This window comes from Rhinolophus hipposideros (genome assembly GCF_964194185.1).
Source record: "Rhinolophus hipposideros genome assembly, chromosome: 20".
Lineage (NCBI taxonomy): Eukaryota > Metazoa > Chordata > Mammalia > Chiroptera > Rhinolophidae > Rhinolophus > Rhinolophus hipposideros.
In genome coordinates, this window is record NC_138066.1 from 6,684,586 (window position 1) to 6,701,182 (window position 16,597).

The window sequence follows — 16,597 nt, forward strand, 5'->3', positions numbered from 1 at the left end:
GTACAAGAGGAAAAGCTTCTAAAAGACTGGGAAACTGAAGTGACTTTTTAAAAGTCTCTTCAAGTTGGAGGGTAGCAGAGGGACAGGTTAAAGGACACAGGATGAAGGAATCCTTCAAAAATGAAAATTGTCAGTTACTCATTTGGGGGAGGGAAACAGAAAACAAAATGAGGAAATGAGTTCCTGTTTTGTAAATGTTTCAACTGCTTAAAAGAAAAAAAGCATGTCAATAAGCATTACAATTAGGGAAATAACCTAATATTATGTGCTTCGCAATGTGATACTTGTAAATTACCCATCATCTATGAAGAATCCATGCCAGAAAAATATATGGTCTGAAACTAATCACGAGGAAACAATCAGGCAAATCCAGAACGTGAGACAGTTGAACAATATTCCCAAAAAAAGTCAGTCGTGAGAGGAAAAAAACGGTCTAGACCAGTTTAGATTAAAATACAAAATGTAATAACTGAAAGCAATGTATGATCCTGTTGTGACCTTCAACTGACAGCCATAAAATACATTTCTTTTGGATAGCTGGGAAATTTGAGTATAAACTGAGTATTAGGTGATACTATGAAATTCTTGTTAATTTCTTTTAGGTTTATGTTTTAGGTATCGTATCGATATCGTGGTTATGTAGAAGGATGCTCTTTTACTTGGGAGATATGCACTAAAGTGTTTAGATTACAAGTCGTCGTATCTGTGACTTTCTTTCAATATTCCAGAAAACACACGTATGTATATATGTATACATATACCTAAGAGTGTGTGTGTGTGTGTGTGTGTGTGTGTGTGTGTGTGTGTGTGTTTGTGTAGGGAGACGGGGAGGTGGCAAAGTGTTAACAACTGGTTTATGGAAAAACTAACATTTAAACTGTACACTTTGTACACTTTTTATGTTAAATAATTTAAAGAAATCACAATTCCTATAGACTAAAGACAAATGGTAAGTCTTAAATAAAAAGACAAGTTACACCGCTGATATCTTCCGTCAAGATGTGTCAAAGAAAAGTCAAGTCACTTAGAGGCTTGTAAAATGAATGCTGATTAGTAAATGATTGTCCATCTATACAGAAAACTAGAATGGGCAGAAGCATTTCATGTAGTCCAGTAAAGATAAGAAGCAGAGAGTTTATCATCGGCCTGCTCACTCCAAAGCTGAAGGAGGTCAGCAGGAAAAGAAAAACCTCCTGGGCCTGTGAACCTTACTTACTTCTACACAAAAACCAACAGTGCACGTCTTTCTTCAGTTACTTCAATTCAATTCTATCAGGGTTACAACTGCATTTTTTAAATCCAACATAAATCAAATGTAAGTCTTAGCCACTGTTACACAGAAAAAACACTTAGTCAACTTTAATAATGAGACAAGCCCTAAAAGTTTAGATAACAGTTTACACTTAATTCTCAGGGCATCATTACTAAATACGTAAATTACACAAATTCCCAAATGCTTCATATTTAATTTTTTTCTTGCTTTTGAACACACACACACACACACACAAAACTCTGATATTTTCATTCATTTGTAGAAAAGATGACATGAAAAGATACAGCAAAACAATAATGGGATATTAAAAATTTTAACAATTCTAAAATACTGTAAATAACAGAAAATGTTTAAATATAATGACCTGAGTATAGGTAACAGAATGTGTACAAAAAATACATGTAAAGCTGTGCCTTACACTATTTATAGACTCAGAGATAAATGAAAAGAGAAAGAATTGTTGATGTAAAATTTACTTTCAAATAATGCTGAAGATAACATATAATCAAGTTTTTCAAATAAGTGTGAATTTGGGGGTAGCACTAAGCCTGCCCATCCATAAACAAGATAAAAAAGCTATAATATGTAGCCTATGATTTTTCTTCCTTTTCTATTACTTATAGCAGTGGGTTTGCAAATATATAAATCAAGAAAGAAACTAACAGATAAAAGGAGAAAAAATGTTATTCAATTCTAAGCTAATCTTTAGTTTAAACGAGTTTTTGAAGACTGAAACAGAAACTAGAGGAGCCTTCTGGTCCCCAAAGAACCATGGCCACATTAAAGAAGAGATCAATACCTAGGGAAAATGATTGAAATATAGACACTAAGTTTCCAGTCAAATGTAGGTCAAAATCCAGGCTGTAGGAACAGTATATGCAAACGCACTGGGCTAAGATGAGTATGATATGTACACAAGGAGAGTATAGGTCTGTCTCCTAGAAGGGAAAAGAGGCTCCAGGGAAATACTAAGGCAACAACTCTGGCATTTGCCAGAGTGCTTCATCCACCTCTAAAGAAGGGAACAGCAATATTCAAAACATAGCTTCAGGTTCTATAAGATATACTGAGTTTTACTAGGAGCTCAAGTCTTCCCATTCTTCTCTAACTGGAAAGAGCATCACTTAGGAACAACCTAAGACACATTAACAATGTATCTACTACAATGTTATCTGCTACTCAATACAGCATACAGGGTTCTAGAAACACAAAGAGGCCTTCTGAGAACTAACCATCTGGTTGATTAATAGCTGAATGTAATGAAAAAATAGTAATCAGAGAAGACCACAAATGCTAAGTACCAAATAAGAGGAACAGAGTGAGACCATGAAACAGGATTTGACTGGGATCATTTTGCATTTTCATGGAGAAGCTAGAACCTGAGTTTGGTCTTTCGGAAGAGGAAAATAGTGCAGTATGATGAAACTGTATGACCAATGGCAGTCCTCAGAAGTACAGTACCACAGGGCATAGGCTCTCTGTGCTAGGACTATCAAGCGAGAAGGCTGGCCTTTGCACTTACTGCCATGTATGGCCTACACCCAGCATCTCTTGTCTTGGCGATGGAGTCCACAAGCTGTCCACTGATGCCAAAATCACAGAGTTTAATATTTCCACTTCTGTCCAGAAGGATATTGGAAGGTTTGATATCTGCAAGAGATAGATATCATTCAGTGTACAGGTAATCAATCAAATGACCTATATCATAAGGTACTTTAAGTAAAAATATTGAAAAACCTTAGACAACATAAGTGATCAAGTCCTTAAAATTCACATATATAAGATGAGAAATACGAAAAAACAGTTTTCTGAATGCCAACGCCTAAAAATTCAAGATCGAAGAATGCCATACAATATATTTAGGCATTCTATGATGTTGTCCTTGTTTTTATCAAGAGGTTTATAGATTCCTTTACTTGTTTCAAATTCGACACTTAACAGTCAAAATATGAAGAATGAATCTGATCTGTAAGAGCATACTAAGCTACTCTATGTGTCAAAAGCTATACAACTAAATACAAAGCATACAAATTAGAAACCCACAATTTAGTTAAAGGAGAACTTTATCTAATTTAGGAAAGTATCCAATCCTGTACATCTAAAAGACCACAGGCTTTGGGATCAGAGAAGCAAAGGTTAAAAATCTGGGTCTGAAATTCACAATGTGAAATTCACAATGTGACCTGTGAACTTTTAGGTAGTAACCACAATTTCCTTATCCACAAAATGAAAACAATAGTTCATAATTCATGGGGTTGTGGAAATAAAAATACCTAATACAGTGCGTGAACATTATTTATACACAATAAGTGCATCCACTTAATAATTATTTCTACTTGAGAGATTGGTCTTATCTTTTTTTTTAGTTAAAATTTATTGGGGTAACAATGGCCAACAAAACTACATAGGTTTCAAGTGTACGATTCTTTTCTTCATCAAGTGGCTTCATCAAGTTTCTCCCCCCTAACCTTTTCTTAAGAGTCGTGCTTGAGGAACCAGATTCATGTTTACCACTCCCAGAGTGTTTGTGCTTTCCTGCAAATTTGAGAAAGGCAAATCCATTCATTTGGATCTACAGGTTTTACATAGTCTTGCCAAATTGCCCTCTGGTTTATCACCTCTTCCTCACTGACAATCAACTCAGTGTATGCTAATTAGTCTGGCCACTTCTCCCCCTTTGCTCACTAATTCTCTATCCCTATCTTAACCCTTCTATCCACTCTGTTGTTACTATCATGTCTCAATGAACAAAAAGTAAAGATTAAAAATAAATACAGGGTACAAAAATATCTGTCTATAACTCAAAAAGTGACCTACAAAAAAACCCGGGAAAGATCTCTTAGCATCCTGACATGGCTGATTTCCTATCATACATCCATTCCTAACCATACCGTCCTTCCTGATGGAACCGGCATTTTATTGAGGTACCCACCCTCCTCTGTGTAGCTCTACCCCACACCTCCAAAACCCGGGTCCTGACTGGTCTAAGCTTATCAAGGTAGTCTCGGGCTCCGGGCCAGGGACTAGTGCACATGAGTATGAGGCAATTCTGATGAATGCCAAGAGAAAACAGGCATATAAGGAAGATCTCCCTGCTCCTAAGACAGCCACATGGGAAAAGGGAGCTTCTTCGAGTGGTTGTCATGTCTAGATGTGAAACTGGGCACCTGCTTTAGTTGTTACTACACTGAGGATGGCGCTGTAATAGGGACGGCACAGCCTAAAGAAGGGAGCTTGAACCCTAATCATACTGTGCTTGCAGCCACCTTATCTTTGGATTGACTACAACAGATAACGAATTTCCTTGTGGTTTAAGTCAGTTATTAGGATTTCCTGTTACTTGTCATCAAAAGCACTATAATCAGCAAAAAGCTAACTGATCCTAATTGATAAAAAGACTGTTATAAACTCATCAATTTATTTAGTAGTCGGAAAACCTAAGTTATTTTTGAAGCTTTTCCCTCTTATTCTACTCCTTCTCAGGCACTGTCTTAGTGCTTGACTGTAATCGGTGAGTATTTCTAAGGTAACCAAATAGCCCTAAGATAAAGGCGATACTCGCGTAATTGCAAAACACAGCCAAAAAAGGAGGGAAAGCCCCAAAGATCAAGATGAACTATGAGAAGAATAATTTTGTTTAGGAACCTAACCCTACATGATTTTAGACCAAAGGAGAAAATAAAAGGCCTGTCTAATATTATTTTAAACAGGCATTAAGCCAAGCAAAAGTAAATGAAATATTCTGATGGTCACGGTTAACTAATTTCAATGGTCTAGGCAGGGTTAACCCCAAACTACAATTACTTTAATAAATATGCCAATTACCAATTTCTTTAATCACTAGAAACTATGTTTCTTAGAACTCAAAGTTTTTCGCCTCTCTGGATATGACCTTGACCTTCTGTCCTTTTCACATTTACTGAGCATTGTGTGCCTCTTCAAAAGCACCACCTCAATACTGAGTCTGTCATAGTAATAAACAGAGCCACTACTTAATCTATTTGCTGAACTAAATTCAGGATTCCCACTGTCTTCCAATAGATCTACATCAAATATTTAAAACATTTGGACCTGTGTCTAATTAAGGCCGAGATCGCTGTTCTCACAAATACAAATGTTTTAGAGGAATTTCAATGTACAATACTAGTTAAAGAATCTCTCCCAATTTGCAAAAATGTCCTCTAAAGTGAAGAAGAAACATTTGCTAGGAACAGTAGCGTGCCTTTAAAATGCTCAAGGGTACTACTCTTCTGATTCGACTTTGAATCTCCACAGAACCACCTTCATGCTTTATTCACATATACAGAGAAACACTGATTGTCAGACAAATGAATAACTGTTTTTCAACTAAGAGGAATAAGAACTTACAGCAAAATCTCTTTTAATTTCTAAGTACAATATACTAATAAATTAGAATGAAATTTTAGAACCCCAAAAGGGAGGAAAATACCCTAAATTAATAATAAAGTTTTAGGGTACATATAGTATGTTTTGCTAAAAAGTGACACTGTAATTTTCAATATTTTTTTCCTATTAAGGAAAAATTGTTCTATTGAACACAATCCTATACCCACCTCTGTGAATGATTTTCAAGTTTTCTTTTAAGTGGTTTAGTGCTTTCACAGTCTAGGGAGAAAAGGCAGAGATGGGATAAATAAACAATTTTCTTTTATCAAACAGCACAATAGTTTATCATAAGTAACAGCCCACATAAACTAAACATTTGCATTCTTTTAAGCTTAATGTTTCAATATTCTGTCCATTTTTTTCATGTTAACTGAAGATGCTGAATTATCATCTTAAATCTGAAAACTTAGTTGCCTTTATACGCTGTTTTCTGAGACCAAAAAAAAAATCCCTGGTAACTTAAAAACTTTTTAAAATAAGTCATTAAAGAGTTGTATAATGTTTCTTATACTGTCAAACTTTTTAAGAATAGAAAAATGTAGTGCAAGAAAGTCCAACAGGCTAGTTCTATTATCAACTCTAATTTAGTAAGTTTCTCCAAATTCTCAGTTTCTCAAAATCATTCATCCTCATGGAGTGCTGAGGTTTCAATGTAATTTTTGCAGAGCCAGAGTATTTCTGCTCAGCCACTATGGCAGTTTATCCAGAATTTATCCTATTGTTTTGATCTCTGCTCATGATCAGAAAATCAGAGACTTTGTCAAGGAATGACTTGAATTAAAATGTCCACAACCTCAAACTAAAAGAGAACTACAGAAGAGGCCAACCTCTTGCTACAGGCCAAGCATATGCTACAGTCAAATTTCTGCTGTCCTCAAGCTTCTGAGTATCAGGAATGCAGAAGTGCAAACTTGTAATGTTCCAAATAGTTAGGCTCGAGCATTCATTGGGTTATTAATTAGCAAGAAGAGATTTAACACACAAAATTTTAAATGTTGTGTTTAATATAAAGGGTGATCTATGTGCCTAGACACAGGCAAATACATAATACATGATTTATTACTGTATCTATATTACACATATTGCAATATACGATAAAATAATTTTACCTATGTTTTCCAACTTCATGATCACGCTGTCACATAGTGGTTGAGAACAGGATTCTGGGGTCAGGCTGACTGTGCTTAAAGCATTTACCACTTACAATTTACAAACTTCAAAGCAAATTAATTACTTAACCTCTCCATGTTTCGGATTTGTCATCTGTAAAAAGATGCTTACACTATTTACCATAGAGAGTTGCTATGAGGTTGAATGCCTTAAGATCTTGTCCTGACACAAAGAAACATTCAATAACCACTAGCTAGTATCATTATGTTACTATTGTTCCATTATAATTATTATGAACACTAATAAGGTCCAAGATAATACTGCATTTGGTATACTGGAGAGAGATGACTAAATTGATCAATATAAAATTTCATATACCTGTCTGAATAATGAACAAGTTTCAAGTATAACACAGCTGCTTTTTATAAAATTATATAAAAGGGTATATAACTTAACATTTAGCTCATAAAACATTAAAATTTAAGCATTAATTCAGCTAAATAATTTAAAACATTAACCTGAGACCTATGAATCTTAAGATTATAATGACTAGAGTTTAATCTGATTTTTTTAATGTCATTAATACACATACACACATCTCTTAAATTAAAATACAATTCAGAAACTGTCTATATATTTTAACATTTATTGTCTTTAATCCTTAGTAATTAAACACGATAAAATGGTAATTAACAAGTAAACTATATTGGAGGTAGACGATGCAGGGAAGGAAGAGATAGGAAATTACATGCAACCAGAATATCTATCTTACAACTTCCTATAAAAGTTGGTTTACACATCTACTAAGCCAGGTCGTGTAATTAGCTCAGATTCCCAGGTTTCTAAGAATCTTACCAATTTTACTCTATCAAAAAGAATTTTTTTTGGAAAAAAAATTGTGAACAATCTTTGTCAACTATTATAAAAGATGAACAAGAAAGAAAATGATCATGAATTCACTTTTAAAACTGTAAACGTATATGCAAAAAAGTACCTCTTTTCTTTTCAGTACTCTGATAAAAGTGAATTGACCAAACTGGTAGTAATGCAGGTTACCAAAATTGCTAGTCAAAAATTTACATAGTTTAGACTAGGTAGCCCAAATCTTAAATCACAGGAAATAATACTTGTCTAAGAGTTTTAACTAAAGGACTTCCAGGAGACTGCTGTGATTCTGATTAATTTAGGGATAAATGTGACAACATATTTAAAAATAGTTAAAGCAACAGGGGAAGAGAGAACAGAAAATTGCCTTTCCTAGTCTTATTTACAACACAATCTATTATGGTTCACTGTGATTTTACTGAAAAGAGTATTGTAGTATTGATGTAGGCCATATTTTGAAAATTGTTTTATGACTTGTGTTAATTACCACACAGAAGTGATTTTTGTCTCTTCTCCTATTACAATGACTTTCCAGGAAAGTTAGTAGCATTCTGGGAAGGACATTCAGATACGTGCATTCAAAACTCCAGCATCATCTTTATGTAAGCTAAGCATATACAGAATGAACAGTATGAAAACCAGGTACTTACTGCTAAAGTGATTTTGCCTAAAATTTCTTCTGGAATAACATCATCTAATACACTATATACATATTTGTAAAACTTATCAAACGAGGTAGACATGAGTTCCATACAGATCCAACAGTCACCCTATAAAACAACAGATACCTGTTATTTTTACACATCTTATTAAGTACCATCTTTACCTAAAATAGAAATACAATTAGAGAAAAAACAACCTTCTTTTTGTTGTTTTGATCTTGTGCTAGTGATAATTTTTAGTTCCTTATTAAGGCTCTGGGCAGAATATTCTCCTCATTTTAAACACAAACTTATTTGCCCAATTTTCCCAACTGTTAATTATAAGGACAGGACAGTCTTACATGGAAAACTTTTGTGCTTTTATTAAAATTTCAATTTTTGCCATAATTAAATAGAAAAAATGGAACATACATGGGAACCTATTCATTCTCACTAAGAAAGACAATAGATTACAGTAATCTTGAAATACTATAAAAACTTAAATTAGTAAAAAAAGAAAAAGGAAAAATTACATAAAGCAAATCCAACGCCTCAACTTTGTTCAAATGCCCCCTTCTCAGTTGCTAACATTTAAAATGCCTGATTTAAAATGTAAGTTGTCCCCCTTTTAGCATCCTCTAACCCTGCTGTATTCTGTATGACCCTTATTATCTTATATAAAATATAATTTATTTATTATGTTTTTCATCTATATCGCCCTTAGAACATGACAGAGGCTCAATAAACATCCCTTCAATGAATGAATGCTGGCTATAATGAATGCTGTATTATTAAAAAAATTGTTGGCAGTATTATAAAGTGATTTAAGCCAGTCTGAAGGCAATCTGATGATGAAATAAGTGTTTACACCCTTTGATAGACTCATGACTGGGAATTTAACTTAAACATAAATTACAAAAAAAGCAAAAATGAAACAAAACTAGTAACCCCTGAACTATCTAATAAGCAGAAATGGTACGTTATTAAGGGATTATGTAAAATTAAATTATTTTGAAAACTATACAGTTCATGGGAGGTATCCATGAGAAAACACAGACCATAAGCGATATAAGGATTCTAACACTGTAAAAGTATTTGCACGTATCAACAAGGACTACACTTTCACACTTGTGAAAGTGTAAACAGCTATCAGGATGATGATAAGAACTATCTTCAACAATGTTGTATGCTGTTACTAAACTTATGGGTCCAGCTGTATCCTCAGAGATTTTCCACCCCTAACCTCCACCCCTAATCTCACGTCTGACCTGGATTGATTATGCGAGACATCAATGCCCCTAACAGTACAGGGCCTTGCCCAGAACAACACTACTACTTAGTGATCCAGCCATGAAGAGAATTCAGTTTACTTAGCTCCTTTCTCCTATCAACACCCACAGTGCAAGGGTGTTAACCTCTAAGCAGAGAAAGCACATGTGGTGGTGAGTACAGAGATGAGCAATAGACTCTTACAAAAGGACCACCTGCTAGAGGATTCATGGACTTTGTGGCTTCAGGGGACACTTGTTTGTAAAGTACATGTGACACAGTGAACTTTTACTTATGTATATTTCTTCAAATCTTTCTTCTCCATGTCTCTTTTTCTTTTGAGTGCTCTTGCCGAATGACTCTCAGAAAAGACTGAGTAACAACCTTCGCCCAAAACACACACTTGAATTTATTTTAATCTAAAGATACCATCTCAATAGATTTACTACATTTTTTTATTGTAGAGAAATACAAAAACTCCCAAATTCATTTTTTGAAAAGCAAAAGTTTAAAACTTTTTATAAAAGCTCTTTCTGACTTCAGGGTAGGAAAAAAGAATTTCTTCCCAAAAACATACATGAAAAAAATAAATCACCAACGATAAGATCTGTTAACTCCATTATAATGAATATTTCTGTATGATAAAGCACACCATACCAAAAGTTCAAAAATAACATAAAAGCATTTATTTGGGTGTAAAGAAACAAAGGATTAGTATCGTGCATAATAAAGGATATACTTAATTAATTAGGAAAAGACAAAACGTAACAGAATAATGGCAAAGGTATATGAATAGGCAATTCACAGAAAAGAAAACCTGACACACAAGTAAAAAATTCTGTACCTCACCAGTAATTAGGGAAATGTAATTTTAAAAGTGAGATACCACTTCAACCCCTCCTGATTGCCAAAATGAAACATTTAATAATCCTAAATGATACCAATGAGATCAGTGACAATAAATGCATATGGCACTCAAAATACACACACACACACACACACACACACACACCTTTGTTATATACAATGTACCCAACTAAAACTACATTTCCCAGTCTGCCATGTAGAGAAGGGCAGCCAATGAGATGTCAACACAGTCAGTTGGTTGTTGATTCCAGGATAGCCCTTTGAATTCTCTCCTCTTCTCTTACTTTGTGGGGACATGGTAGCTGAACTCTATGAGCCAACTTGGACCATGAGGCAATCTTAACAATGAAAACCATAAACTAAGTAAGCCACTAACAGTCTCCATTACTGACGCCTGAAATACAATTTCTGATACAAAAATTCTCATTCTTACTGGTAGGAATACAAGATGTGATCCAACAACATGGTAAATGTTTAAATTTAAAAAAATGTATTACAGTAAAAGACACGTTGCCACTAATCCCCCTCAAAATACTCCTCCTCGCTTTGAACACACTTGTCCCATTGTTCTTGCACTTTCTGAAGCCGTTCTGGAAGTCCTCTTTCATGAGTGTCTTTAATTGCACTGTCGTGGTTGCCTCTATGTCCTGAATTGATTCAAAATGTTTACCTTTCATGGTTATTTCGACTTTGGGGAAGAGCCAGAAGTCTCACGGTGCCAGATCCAGTGAATAAGGTGCATGAGGATACACTGTAATGTTTTTATTTGACAGAAACCCCACATACCAGAGTGCTGTGTGACACAGAGTGTTGTCATGATGGAGGATGATTTATGGCACTTTAAAACACACCTTCTCTCAACCGTAGCTCACACCTGACTGATTGTACTGAACAAATTGAAACTTGTCACATAGTGTTACTAAGGTTCAACGTGCCGCTTCCCATACTGAAGATCCCTGCCTTTCTGTTGGATGGCACTCGGCAGCAGTATTCACCGTATTTTGTGATCACAACGGAAAGGCTCCATGTCACAAATCATTTCTGGTACAACAATTTCTGTCAAATAAAAACATTACAGTGTGTCCTCATCCACCTTATTCACTGGATCTGGCACCGTGAGACTTCTGGCTCTTCCAAAGTCAAAATGATTCAGAACCTCGAGGCAGCCGAGACAGCGCAACTAATGATACTCACGAAAGAGGACTTCCAGAACTGCTTCAGAAAGTGGCAAGAACATGGGATAAGTGTGTTCGGAGCCAAGAGGAGTATTTTGAGGGGGATTAATGGCAATGTGTCTTTTACTGCAATAAAAAAAATTTTTTTAATTTAAACATTCACCGTAGCTTTTGATTACACCTCGTATAAATTAGTATAACCACTGTGGAGAAAAATATGACATTGTCCTATGCCATTTTATATAAGAAACTTATGTAGCTGAGGATGTGGGAATAGGCAGGGGTCCTGGAAGCAATCCCCTGCAGATAATGAGGGACAGCTGTAATTAAGTTTTGGGGGAGTCAAAAGTTATATGCAGATTTTCGCCTGCGCAGGGGTCAGTGCCCCTAACCCCTGTGTTGTTCAAGAGTCAACTGCACTGTGAGAATGAGTTTGGCCATTTTTTGAAAAGTTAAACATACACCTACCATATGATCCAGCCACTCCACTCCCAGGTGTGTACCAGAGGGAAATGAAAGCATGTATCCACTCAGACTTGTACAGCAATGCTCATAGCGGCTTTATTTGTAATAGGTAGAAACTGGAAACAACCCAAATGCCCATCAGCAAGTGAATGGGTAAACAAACTGTGGTATGTCCACGTGATAGAATACTACTAACACTGCTCAGCTATCACAATGAACACAGTATTGATACATGCCACAACATGAATTGCAAAATAAGTATGCTGAGTAACAGAGTATTTTTAAAAAGGGTTATACACTGTATGAATCTATGTACATTACTTTCTGGAAAATGCAAACAGTGGCAGACAGCCAGTTGGTGGCTGCCTGAGGATGGCAATAGCAGGGAGGACGTGTGTATTACCCACGGGGCACGAGGGAGCTTCTGAGTGACAGAGACGTTCCTTCTCCTGATTACGGTGGTCATTCTACAGGTGTACACATTTGTTCAAACATATCACACTGTATACTTTAAATATGTGCAGTTGGTTATGTGTCAACTTTACCTCCATAAAGCTGTATTTAAAACTTGCAAGGGTGAAGGAAAGGGAAAGAAGAACATGAGTTGACGGAGGGACAGAAAAGGAGGAGATGACTACTGCAGCTATTGCCAGCCTTTTATATAATCCGTAATCACAAATTACTCAGAATAGTATTGCCTACACTAGAATTACTCCAGCCTCAAGATATTTGAAATAAGGGCTTCCTTGCTATTAAATTATGAAAATTTACATGTTAAAAGACATTTTTAAGTGACTCTAGGTTTCAGTATTGATAAGATAAATGGTAGGTAAAGGACTTTAAATAAGCTATAGTCTAAGTTACTTTTATTTTTCAATACTACCAAACTCTTTTTTTTTTCCTGTCTACAAAGTCTGAAGATGAAGTTAGAAACCTGTGCACTTAGGTGTCTAAGTAACTTATCTAGGTCAAATCCAAGTTGTACTTTGAGAGTTTTGAATTTAGGTCCATCCTAGAAAGAAGTACACATGGTTGGAGACAATGGTAAGAAATTAGTTCCCAACTTCAGTATTAAATAATATTTATTCACTACTCTGATTAGAGTTATAGAACTCAAAATTACTCATCAGCAAGATTAATCTCGACACAGTTTCTGCAAGAAGGAAAATAACATCTCACGAGCCCCTTGACTGATGACTGATTGAACCAGACCAAAACCTGATGTCTTGTGGTCATATAAATTATGTGAAATAAAACACTCTGCAGGGTTTCTCTCGGTGACAGGAATTAAAAGCATTTGTCTCACTCACAGTGGTGATTAAGGTAAAAAGTCCTGACTGTGTACATTCACTTCCATTCTTTCCTATCATAAACCCAGAATTCTGTGTCTATTATTGGAACCAAAGGTCATGTCATGAAAAAAAACAATCATTTTTTTTTTAACTAATCAATCTTGAAAGAAAAATGGTTCTTTAAACTCTTTTCTTTTAATATTTTTAACCTATGAACTTTAGGGAACACACTTTGACTATGCACTCTTTAAAGGTAAACTTTCTGCTTCTAAAACTTTGTTTTTTATTATTCAGAAAGTTCCTGTTATTTCTTCCATTCTAAGATTTGGTGGGGAGGTTCAAGTTCATTCTGTCTAGGCATTTTGTGATGTATACAACTTAACTGTATCATTCCTAAGCTTGCATCTTATACTCAAAAAAGTCATAGTGTTTAAAAAACAGATTATATTTTATATAAAAGAATACTATTCAGATACTATTCCAAGCTTCTGTTTTGTTTCTAGTAACTTTTCAATCATAAGTATAACTTACTTTGCCTTCTTTTCATAAAATCAGACTTCCATGCTATCTAGCTCGGAGCTGTATATTTAAATGTTGCGTAAATGAATGATTAAATCAACAAACGTAAGAAATAAATTGGCACATTCGAGCACTATGGAGATTAAACAGAGTTAAGATGAAGCCAGTGAGAATCTATAATGATAGTGAATACAGCACTGGAAAAGCTGACTGTGGAATCGAATTAGGAGAGAAAATCTAGTCCAATCCCTAAATTGCAGAACTATTGTTCTGTATAGGATTTAAAGAGTTAAGTAGCCAGAGGATTTAAGGGTTATGAAGAATAAATTCATGGTTTGGGGGAAAAGAGATGGCAAGGCTCTTGAGCAAGATTCATGATCTTACTAAAGGAATAACATTATGTATTACTTAGCTCCAGGATACAGTTATGTACCTGAACACATGACTACATATGGATACAATGCAATACTGATGTGAAATGGTGACGCAAGTGAACAAAATTCAATGTATCTGGCCACAAAAATGAATATTCAAGTCATAACAAGGACAAAAGTAAACAGAAACTACATGAGTCTAGAATTAACAGTGGTTAAATGGACTCTATCATGAAATAGAGAGCTTCTAGCTACTAGCTACCTATTAAGAACACAGATAAATACATAAATAAAAATTCCAGGATTCAGTGGAGAATTAAATGACTAACCTCTAAGGTCTTCTCCAATAATAACGTTTCATACATTTCTTCTGTTCAGTGTTACATTCAGTGCTATCTTACAACACAGCATATTTCAAGTTTCAACAACTACAACAAAAACCCCAACGCTACATACACTATGTGACCCAGTCCCAAAATGGAGAGAGGTGTGGGAGGGGTTTTCTCTTACCAGTTCATAACAACCCCACCAGCTCATCCTAACATTTTTCAAAATGAGAATGGTATTTTTTTGAGAGTACTTAAAATGCTTAAGAGTTCAGTTCAAGTCCTAGTCACTTAACTATCACAAGTGTATGATGAATGTCCAGGACACCATAAAGTATTTGACTCATTTATAGCTCCAGCTTTACTCCTTGGCCCTAGCTTACTTCTCTGCAGTAGGTAGTGGGATGACTGGAAATGAGGAAGTGGGTTACAGTTGGAGACAGAAGTGATACCCACATCAGGATAGAGAATAACCAAAGGCCAAAAGAAGAAACAAGACTATGAGACCAAGGAATTAGAATTGTAGTTTCTGTATAAAAATTTGGGTAACATAACTAGATAAAATTCTACTATACTTGTTAATTTCCATGTCTGGTGGCTTTATTGAAGATTGTTGGTGGGTATGAATAAATTCTTACATGAAATGTAGACACATTTGATAACAGAAATGAATAAAAGTTTTAATAAAGTGGATGGGGTGCACTGAAGGAGCTCAAGGCCAAAAGAGACAGATCTAAACCTACAACAAAAAAGGCTAACATTCAGAAGTCAGCTGATTTGTCAGGTACTTAATGAACAAAAAACATTTATAAATGAAGGAAATATGGGATTCACAAATGACAACCATTAAAAAAAAAGTATTAGAGTCACCCCTTAACCAATGAGTGGTAGAAATTAATGTAAAGATTATCATGGCTATATACTAAAATTGAGAAATTAATTGACTACTGATGTATGGCATTTAACTGAAGATCAAAATCTAATCCTGCCATCCTCTTATTTATTCCAAGTAGATATTCATCCCTCAGCTAAAACCCGAATAATTTATTCCTACCTCTCTGAAGAGTGCACCATAAAACTGAACAATGTACGGGCAATCACTACTCCGCATTACTACATCCAAATCCATAAGAAGTTGTTTTTGTTCTTTTTCATCCACAGTTGACCGAATTCTCTGGAAAAGAATGACAAAAGATGTCATAAAAACAGAAAACAACTTTCGAAACCTGAGACAAACCGCTACCACACAAGACTGAAAATTTTGAAGCAAACTTCACAAGTACCAACCAGACATAAAAATTATCATCCTTCTTATACTTTACAAGAACAATTTTTATCACAGAAAAACATATTAGCACTTAGGAATTTTCATTTTTAACAAAACAGCACTTCGTAATTCTTTAAAGGCTACCGAGCTTTTTAACCATAAGCATTCACTGTTGACATTGGAAGTTATGCAACGAAGTTCTTGAGCGGTGAAAGCCCACATGCAAATACAAAGAAAATCATAATGAGCTATACTTGAAACAGTTTTCATGTAAATAATCATAGGGAGCTTCACATATACTTCTCATCGCCATTTCAGAATTCAACGGCCCTCTTCACCCCCTGGCATACTGATCAGCGATAGAACGCATTCGGAACAGGTAAAAGTGAGAACTAGCATAGGAGGAGCACACAGACTGTACCCCATGTCTCCCAAACCCTAGGCTGCAATTCTCCCCCTTCGCCACACTCTGTATGGTAAAAAACAAAAAGTTCTAGGTGACTCCAACCTATGCACGTGTCAGAATGCAGGGCAGCGTGTTGATGGAAACCTAAAACTGAGGAAATCAGAGGGCTGTTTGTCTACTCCTAAGCTGATGAGGCCTCCTCTGCACACTGCAGACCTGAAATACATCCCTAACCCACCTGTACAACTTCTCTGCACAATCCTAACAGACTGCCACAAAAGATTAGTACTCCCACCTCCTGCCCAGGAACTGTACAGACAT

At 35.4% G+C, this 16,597-nt stretch overlaps 1 protein-coding gene across 8 annotated transcripts in view; it reads right to left on the minus strand.

Moving 5' to 3' along the window:
* The window catches only part of MAP2K4 (mitogen-activated protein kinase kinase 4), a 113,058-nt gene that overhangs the window by 18,225 nt on the left and 78,236 nt on the right, over window positions 1-16,597 (minus strand). For all 8 annotated transcript variants that reach the window (XM_081028571.1, XM_081028570.1, XM_081028569.1 and 5 more), the window contains 4 exons: window positions 15,658-15,777; window positions 8,326-8,445; window positions 5,848-5,899; window positions 2,796-2,923 (listed from right to left, as the gene is read on the minus strand). In XM_081028571.1, the coding sequence (XP_080884697.1) occupies window positions 2,796-2,923; window positions 5,848-5,899; window positions 8,326-8,445; window positions 15,658-15,777 (420 nt within the window). The remainder of the gene's footprint in view (window positions 1-2,795; window positions 2,924-5,847; window positions 5,900-8,325; window positions 8,446-15,657; window positions 15,778-16,597) is intronic.